Below are 10,194 nucleotides of genomic sequence, written 5' to 3'. Positions count from 1 at the left end.
GATTCTTTTGGGAAAATTACAAGTCTCTGAAAAATACCTATAAATAATGACAACTAAGGATGTCAATAATGAAGCAAAGAGGTCCTAGAGAGGATTTAAAGTAAACATTATCAATTGCTGAGACTCAATCATCACCTGGAGTTTCAAATCAGCTTTCTAAAGACTATTAAGTATGAATTAAGTTGAAGATTATCAGACAGTTGAGAAACACTTCCAAAATTAATGATAAAAAGTAAAGTAAGCTATAAAAATAAATTATTAAAATTCTAAAGTTATAGAACTAATATACAAGAAGTAGAATAAATATATGTATAATTTTTATGCATTCATACTAATCAGAGAAAAATAAGATGTTGGAAATTTGTAATATTACAAAAAACAAAATGCCAAGATATTTGGGATATATAACCTTTCAGAACTCTTCAGAAAGGGGATGAAATAGATTTAGCCTTAAAATTTTTCAACTGCAAAAATAAAAAGAATAATTTCAGAAGAACCAATATCTAACTAAAAAAGTGTGTAGAAATATAACAAGAAAAATGTTGGGAATAAATTATTAGAAGTTAAGTAAATTTCCAAAGTCAACGGTGTCAGATTTCCAGTGTCAGAAATCCCATGAATGCCTTCACAATTATACATGAACAAGCACACATACTCCTTTATTATTGCCATTAAATTTCAGAACACAAAAATTTTTAAATGTTCTTAAATAGTTTAGGGCCCAAAGCAATACAAATGAAAAAATGTCAGTGGTAAATAATTCATGTACAGAGGATCAAGAACTGGTATGGTCCTCTTATTATCTCACTAGAAGCTAGGAGATCAATACAGAAATGCTTTTATTAATCTAGAATTTTAAATCCAGCCAAATGATTAATAGACTAAACTATATTCAAACAGTGAGAGTCTCAAAAAATGTTTTCCATGATATCCTGAAACATAGAATGAAGAAAAATCAGATCTACAAACCGATGTACAAAGAGTAGGGGAAGGGGAATTTCTGGATGAGAATTACGTGTCTGAGAAAAAACTATTTCAGAGAAACAGGACTTCTCAGAAACAGACAGATCATGTGGGAAGGACTAACATTGATAGATCATGTTTAACTATCAAGAAATAGTAGTAAAAATATTTTATAGTTCTGAAAATAAGTTTTTTTCAGATATCTACATCAAACACTAAGAAAAATTAAGTACTATCAAAATGAAAAATATTAAATAGGGAAGAAAATATAGACATAATATCATGTGACCTAGCAAGGGATAATATCTATATTATAAATTAAACATGAAATAATAATTTTAACAAAAACAATTTCAAGGGAAATAGGAAAAAAAAGCAGGCTAAACAAATTATTTAGAAATACAAAGGTCAATGTTCGTAGAGAACTAAAATAAGTAATTTTGACCAACTGTGGGAAGCTAGACTTCAATAGTTAGAAAGGTAGAGCTGGATATTTTTTATTTTCATTATTATCCTATAGTACTATTTCTAACACACATTTCTATGTCAAAATTTAGAAGAAATAATTTTTAAAAAATGGTCAGAGAAGGGCTCAGTTTTGGTATTGTATGCTACCAACACAGATATGAAGAAGCCTCATCTAAATAGTGTTTCCATTTACTCAGTTAGAAAAGTGCAGATTAATACTTCCTGGGCTTGTAGTGAGGATTAAATGAGTCAATATTTATAAAGTTCTTAGAACAGTATTTAGTATAGTATAAGTATGACCCAATAAGCATAATAGCAGCAATGAAAATTCCTAACCATATCTGTTAGGTCATTGGAGAAATGATCAGTGAAATTTTCCTTAAGAGAACATTTAAATGGAGATGTATATAGTAATTAACATTTAAATAAGATATTCTTTTTTTTTTAAGATTTTATTTATTTATTCGACAGAGAGAGATCACAAGTAGATAGAGAGGCAAGCAGAGAGAGAGGGAAGCAGGCTCCCTGCTGAGCAGAGAGCCCGATGCGGGACTCGATCCCAGGACCCCGAGATCATGACCTGAGCCGAAGGCAGTGGCTTAACCCACTGAGCCACCCAGGCGCCCCTTAAATAAGATATTCTAACAAATATCATTAGATATTCTAACAAATATCATTAGAAATAAAATGATTAGAAAAAAATCATATAATTATCCTTCATTATAAATTTATAAGTAATTTAATCTATTTATTTCTGTTTCTATAGTGTAGACGCAATATACGTCATAGAACCTGGTAGGTAACTAGGGGCGCCTTGGTGGCTCAGTGGATTAAGCCGCTGCCTTCGGCTCAGGTCATGATCTCAGGGTCCTGGGATCGAGCCCCACAAGGGGCTCTCTGCTCCGCAGGGAGCCTGCTTCCTCCTCTCTCTCTGCCTGCCTCTCTGCCTACTTGTGATCTCTCTCTGTCAAATAAATAAATAAAATCTTTAAAAAAAAAAAAAGAACCTGGTAACTAGTAAGTGCTAAATATGTATTGTTGAAAGATCAATAAATTAATGAATTAATAAACAACACATACTGGGTTTGATCTATGTTTAAGTATTCTCTCATGCTTGAAATATCTGTTGTTTGGTATTAAAATGCACACTTGACAGAGAGAGGGAGAAAGAACCTGGTAACTAGTAAGTGCTAAATATGTATTGTTGAAAGATCAATAAATTAATGAATTAATAAACAACACATACTGGGTTTGACCTATGTTTAAGTATTCTCTCATGCTTGAAATATCTGTTGTTTGGTATTAAAATGCACACTTGACAGAGAGAGGGAGAATGAGAGGGAAAATATGGCTAAAATTTATCTTCTTTTTTAAAAGATTTTTTCCATAATACTGGAGGATCAGAAAACAAAAGAACAAGAAATACACAAATATCTATAACCTGTCTAATGATTATAACAGTCTGATCATGCTAATGCTGAACCAAACAGACCTGACCCCAGTCTCATTCATTCTTAATGGGATCCCAGGGCTGGAGAACATGCACACGTGGATTTCCTTCCCATTCTGCTCCATGTATGCTGTGTCTGTGATAGGGAACTGTGGCCTCCTCTATCTCATCTGCTGTGAAGACTCCTTGCACAGGTCCATGTACTACTTCTTGGCTATGCTTTCCCTAACTGACCTTGTCATGTGCACTACTACAATCCCTAAAGCTCTCTGCATCTTCTGGTTCCATCTTAAGGAAATCAGCTTTAATGATTGCCTCGTCCAAATGTTCTTCATCTATACCTCAACAGGGATGGAATCTGGGGTGCTCATGCTTATGGCCTTAGACCGCTATGTGGCCATCTGCTACCCACTGCACTACTCTACTATCCTCACTAATCCTGTCATTGCAAAAGTTGGGCTTGCTACTTTTCTGAGAGTGGTGTTACTTGTCACTCCCTTGACTTTCATCATCAAGAGACTACCCTACTGTGGAGAGAATATACTATACCATACCTACTGTGACCACATGGCTGTAGCCAAGTTATCCTGTGGAAATATCAAGATCAATGTTATCTACGGTTTGACAGTTGCCCTCCTGATTGGGGGCTTTGACATCCTGTGCATCACAGTCTCCTACACCATGATCCTCCGGGCAGTGGTCAGCCTCTCTTCAGCAGATGCTCGACAGAAGGCCTTCAGCACCTGCACTGCCCACATCTGTGCCATTGTTTTCTCCTATAGTCCAGCCTTTTTCTGCTTCTTTTCCCACCGCTTTGGGGGTCACAAGATCCCTCCATCTTGCCACATCATTGTGGCCAATATTTATCTTCTCTTGCCTCCCACTATGAACCCTATTGTCTATGGGGTGAAAACCAAGCAGATACGAGACTGTGTCATAAGAATCCTTTTGGGTTTCCCACAGCATATGAAAGAGATATTTGTAAGGGAGGGGAAGAGAAGTGAAGGAGGAAAGGTGTAAAGGGGAGAAAAGGGAAGAGAATCTATAGGAGGAAATGGAAGGAAAGAGATATTTCTGTTGACTAGTTAGTCAGTCTAATAGTGCCTTCCTGAGAGTGCTGGTTTTGTCCATGAAAAGGGATGGTGTTGAGTGGTGCATTCTTGGTAAGTGTCTTCGGAATCCCAGTATCACTGGCATCCCCACAACCTCTTCTGTGAGTATTTCATCTCCTCTGTGAAAGACTGTTCTCATCATTTACAAGGTTTCCACAAACAAAAGCATAATGAGACTATTGAGGGACATTAAATCAGATTCGATGGATGCCTGATGGGAAGGCAATAATTTACAACCAGATGCCAGTTTGTCTTATTTCCAAATAGTGATTGGAATTTCCAGTTTGAACAATTCTTTCACTTGTGTTTGCTATACTTTAAATTAATTGTTATATTTTTTGCCACCATTACCAAAATTTCTCTACTTTCTCAGTGCTGTCTTCCTGATGGAGAAGCTATGAAATATCCATAAGGTGATTAGTTTGATGAAGTTTCAGCCTCCAAATTTCTAATTTGGAAATAAGTTAGGCAACACACCACATTTCTCCTAGCTCATCCCAAACAAAACTGCTTCCCTACAGACTGGTGGAATATGCAGTTCTTTCCAAGATGGACTTCAAAAACATATTATCTGGAGAGGTAGAAAAATATGTTAAGCAAATTAAGGAAGATAATAGTATGCATTATTTTATGAGCACAGGATTAGGGAAGAATAAAAATTACTTATTTTGTCTATTTTGTCTACTTTCTATTTTTTAAAGATTTTATTTTATTATTTTATTTATTTGACAGAGAAAGAAGTCACAATAGGCAGAGAGGCAGACAGTGGGGGGGGGGGGCAGGCTCCCTGCTGAGCAGAGAGCCCCATATGGGGCTTGATCCCAGGACCCTGGGATCATGACCTGAGCCGAAGGCAGAGGCTGTAACCTACTGAGCCACCCAGGCACCCCAAAATTGAAGAAATTAATATCATATCCAAACCCTTCCAATCCACTACATTCCTCAAACAAGCAAATATGCAATCAAAAACAGTAGGCCAATATTGTTTCTGTTTACAGCAGAAGAGCAAATTTCAAGTGACAGGTTTTTTGTTTGTTTTGTTTTAGGGAGTGGGAATGGGGAGAGGCAGAGGGAGAGGGATTGGGAAAGAGAGAATCTCAGGGACTTCATAACCCTTCATAACCTTCATAACCCTGAGATCAGGGATCATGTCCTGAGCCAAAATCAAGAGTTGGACACTTAACAACTGAGCCACCCAAATGCCTCAGATTATTTTTTAATTATGCAAAGTATACCATAAAATGGTAAAATAGGTAAAGGTGCACAATTCATTTTGTAAAGCACTTATAATGTTAATTTCAAAGGCATGTGCTATAGAGTTAATATAAAGACAGAAAATTATAGACATAGTTTCTTCATGAATTTATTTACAAAAATTGTAAATAAGAGATTAGTTAATTAATAACAGTGTATTAAAACTAAATAATAATCAAGAAATGTTTATCTCATGGTACATAAATGATTTGATTCAGCAAAATTATATACCTTACCATAAGAAAAAAGAAACAAAGATCATATTATTATCTTAATATCTGTAGAAATTATAGAAACTGATTTTATATGGTTCTATATGAATTTATATAAAACAGTAAAAAAAGAAAACTTTCTGGCTTAATAAAAGATACATACAAAAAACCCTACTTTGTATCATACTCAACAGAGACTCCATCCTACCAACATTAAGTGCTACTGATGAATCATTTTCATATCAGCAAATAAGAACAAGGTTTTTACCAAATTCAGTAAATGCAATCATCTGGAAGACATTTCTTGTAGTTTTGTTTGTTCCCTGTGGTAACAAAATAAACACTCTCCTCATATGAAAAAGAAAAGAGCAAGACAAAGATATCCAGTATCACCCCATAATACTAGTGGTTGTAGAGTGTTCAGCAAAGTGGAGAAAAACATGAAATTTTTTGTCCATCTGAAATTTAAAAAAAACAATGTATTTCAAGACAGCAGGAGTAAATGAATTAAATTCAATATATACAGTTTTTTGAGAGGCAAACGAGCGTTTATTTGGGATCAAAGAAATGCAATTCAGGGAGCACAGATTCAGGTAGAAACTCAAATGTGTCCCTGCTTGTAGAGTGAAAGTAGGGTGTTTTTGTTGTTGTTGTTGTTTGTTTTTGTTTTTGTTTTATTTTATGGGGAAGAGGGGGAGGTAATTGCATGAATTTAAGAATAGAAAAAAAGGGGGCACCTGGGTGACTCAGTGGGTTAAAACTTCTGCTTTTGGCTCAGGTCATGATCCCACAGTTCTGGGATCAAGCCCCACATCAGACTCTCTGCTCAGCGGGGAGCCTGCTTCCTCCTCTCTCTGCCTGCCTCTCTGACTACTTGTGATCTCTGTCAAATAAATAAATAGAATCTTTAAAAAAAAAAGAATAGAAAAAACGTTTTCCCATGCATGTAAACAAATTGAGCTACTCTGGGTTATACATGTACAATATTTCTGAGAAGTAATGTTAGATGAAATTACAGAATGGTCTATTCAGTTTAACCTGGAAGGCAGTGGTGGAATTACCAAAAGTAATTTCAGATGATGGGTAGGAAAGACAAACTACAGGGAGAGTAGATCGAGCCCCCCACATCAGGCTCTCAGCTCAGCAGGGAGCCTGCTTCCTCTTCACTCTCTTTCTGCCTGCCTCTCTGACTACTTGTGATCTGTCAAATAAATAAATAAATAAATAAATAAAATCTTAAAAAAAATCTTTAATTTTGCCCTTCTTAATTTTTTAGTTCTCTTTGTTTTCAAATTTGTTAGTATATAGTGTTTAAAATGTAAACAGTATTTCAAATTGAGAGCATGTCACTTAATTCTTGTGCTCTTGGGGGTTCCATATTTGGCTTATTTGCATCTTATTTATAATTATTTTCCCTTAATCAGATTTATAAGAAATGTATCTATCTCAATAATATTTTTAGAATCGTTTCTTCATTAATCTTCTTTATTTTTCATAGTTTTTTCCTATTTTTAGTGCATTAATTTCTGCCCTTGTCCTAATTATTTTCTTTTGTGACTTAATGCAGTTGCTCTTTATCTGTATTTCTGGTTTCCCTTTCTGTATTTTCATTGTTAGTGTATAAGGAAGCAATTGATTTCTGTACATTGATTTTGTATCCTGCCACATTACTGAATTGCTGTATGAGTTCTAGAAGTTTGGGGGTGGAGTCTTTTGGGTTTTCCATGTAAGTATCATGTCATATGTGAAGAGAGAGAGTTTGACTTCTTCATTGCCAATTCGAATGCCTTTTATTTCTCTTTGTTGTCTGATTGCTGTTGCTAGGACTTCTAATACTATATCGAACAAGAGTGGTGAGAGTGGGCATCCTTGTCTTGTTCCTGATCTCAAAGGGAAGGCTGTCAGCTTTTTCCCGTTGAGGATGATATTCGCTGTGGTTTCTTCATGGATAGATTTTATGAAGTTGAGGAATGTTCCCTCTCTATACTTTGAAGTGTTTTAATCAGGAACGGACACTGTATCTTGTCGAATGCTTTTTCTGCATCAATTGAGAGGACCATGTGGTTTTTCTCTCTTCTCTTATTGATTTATTTTATGGCATTGATTGATTTGTGAATGTTGAACCACCCCTGCATCCCATGGATAAATCCCACCTGGTCATGGTGGATAATCTTTTTTTTTCTCCATTTTATTTATTTTTTTCAGCGTAACAGTATTCATTGTTTTTGCACAACACCCAGTGCTACATGCAAAACGTGCCCTCCCTATTACCCACCACCTGTTCCCCCAACTTCCCACCCCTGACCCTTCAAAACCCTCAGGTTGTTTTTCAGAGTCCATAGTCTCTTATGGTTCGCCTCCCCTCCCCAATGTCCATAGCCCCCTCCCCCTCTCCCAATCCCACCTCCCCCCAGCAAACCCCAGTTTGTTTTGTGAGATTAAGAGTCATTTATGGTTTGTCTCCCTCCCAATCCCATCTTGTTTCATTTATTCTAATTTTTTTAATGTACTGTTGGATCCTTTTAGCTAGGATCTTGCTTAGAATCTTAGCATCCATATTCATCAGGATATTGGTCTGAAATTCTCTTTTTTGCAGGGATCTTTGCCTGGTTTGGGGATCAGAGTAATGCCGGCTTCATAAAACGAGTCTGGAAGTTTTCCTTCTCTTTCTATTTTTTGAAACAGCTTCAGGAGAATAGGTGTTATTTCTTCTTTGAATGTTTGGTAGAATTCTCCAAGGAATCTGTCAGGTCCTGGGCCCTTGTTTTTTGGGAGGTTTTTGATCACTGCTTCAATCTCATTATTAGAAAGCAGTCTATTCAAGTTGTCAGTTTCTTCCTGATTCAGTTTTGGAAGTTTATAGGTTTCCAGGAATGCATCCATTTCATCTAGGATGCTTAACTTATTGGCATATAACTGTAGATAATAATTTCTGATGATTGTTTCTATTTCCTTGGTGTTAGTCATTATCTGTATTTCTGTACCAAACATCTACTTAGTCCTTGTTAGTATGTATTTTTCTTTTCGGTAAAGGTTAGATATATAAAAAAGAAAACTTATTTGGTTATAGGTTTTACATGTGTCATCCATATTTTATCATGAAGTTCTTTAAGTTTAATATGTTTTTATGAAATTTTCTTTTTTCCCTTTAAGATATTTAGTAGCATGTATTTTAGATTCTGGACAAACTGCCTTCTTTTTGTTAAGTTCTAGCTTTCTTCTACAATAGATAAAATATTTTATAAATGTAAATTTTGAGAAGATTGAGACACTTTTATAAACCAAATATATTGATTTATGTGCACACATCTTATGGCCTCATTAATAGATGTGTGTTTTGCTTTGCTTGTTGTAGGGTTCTGTACCTTTGTTCATACTTGTTAATCACATTATGGCTTTTTTATTCACATGTGTTAGGTTTAAGGTCCAGTGTCAGTAAAGAGGTTTCTCAAGTTACTATATCATCTAGGTTAATAAAAATTCCTATTTATATGCTTTTTAATTGATTTTCCTCTTTACCAAAATGTTCCTGAGAGAGCAAGAACATTGTTCTTCTTGCTCAGCATAGTAACTACAGGCATGGTTCATGTGCATGTGCACACAACATTCAAAACATATTTACTGCATATATAAATGCATTGGTGAAATTACCAAAAGGGGTTCTGGGAAAGGAGCTTCAACCTAGATTCTGAAGGACAGTAATATTTAAAGAATGGACATCAGAATAAAAGACCGTCCAAGATTCTTGAAAGGAATGAATAAAATGTGAAAAGAATTATTGGTGTATAATGCCTCTGAATAGAAAGGAAGGCAGTGTTTTCTGATGAAGGAATGAATCAGTTATAGTTTGCCACAGTAAACTGTATAACAAGCAACCACAAAACTTCAGTGGCACACAATAAATAATTTTTTTGTTCATGGGCCCAGGAATCACCCAGGGAGTTGTGTTAATTCATAGGTCAGAATTGTCTTGCTGTTCCTAACTGTGCTTGTTCTTGTATCCAGAAGTTAGCTGGCTGATTGACTTGAGGCTGACTGGAGGACAGCCTCATTTGAGAGTACTCACTTCTTTTTTTTTTTTTTTTTAATTTTTTTTTTTTTTTTTTTTAATTTGACAGAGAGAGATCGCAAGTAGACAGAGAGGCAGGCAGAGAGAGAGAGGGAAGCAGGCTCGCCGCCGAGCAGAGAGCCCGATGCGGGGCTCGATTCCAGGACCCTGAGATCATGACCTGAGCCGAAGGCGGCGGCTTAACCCACTGAGCCACCCAGGCGCCCCGAGAGTACTCACTTCTAATACTCACGTCTACTACATCCTTTCAAGCTAGAAAGCTCAAGCTTGTTCACAGGTTGTTACTGATCAGGTTCCAAGAGAGGAGGTGGGAGGTACATGTATTTTTTTAAGCCTATAATTGTATCAAATTTGGCACTGCTCCATTGACCAAAGCAAGTCATAGAGCCAATGTCAGGATATTAGACAGGGGACTGTACAAATTTATAGACCTAAGGGTATGGCTATAGAAAAAACATTCACTGGGGTCTCTACAAAGATTTCATGAGTAAGGGGGTTTAATGACAAGAAGCTATATTACAATAAATTAACAATATGTAGGAAGAGAAGAAAAGTAAATCACAAAACTTATGAAACTTTTTCTATGAAACAAGTAGAGTATTAGAGTAGGGTTTTTTTTTCTTAAAATCATTGAGAATTAAACATGCTTAAATGTTTGAGGGAGGA

At 35.8% G+C, this 10,194-nt stretch overlaps 1 protein-coding gene across 1 annotated transcript; it reads left to right on the top strand.

Moving 5' to 3' along the window:
- Window positions 1–743: 743 nt before the first annotated feature.
- Window positions 744–9,479, top strand: LOC123948717 (olfactory receptor 52N4-like). Its single transcript, XM_046015883.1, has 3 exons — window positions 744–765; window positions 2,922–3,862; window positions 9,465–9,479. Exons 1-3 carry the CDS (start codon window positions 744–746, stop codon window positions 9,477–9,479), a joined length of 978 nt encoding a protein of 325 aa, XP_045871839.1.
- The last annotated feature ends 715 nt before the right edge of the window (window positions 9,480–10,194 follow it).

The sequence above is a fragment of the Meles meles genome, chromosome 8 (genome assembly GCF_922984935.1).
Source record: "Meles meles chromosome 8, mMelMel3.1 paternal haplotype, whole genome shotgun sequence".
Classification (NCBI taxonomy): Eukaryota; Metazoa; Chordata; class Mammalia; order Carnivora; family Mustelidae; genus Meles; species Meles meles.
Note: the sequence above shows the minus strand (reverse complement) of the source record. Positions and strands in the feature narration are given on the sequence as shown.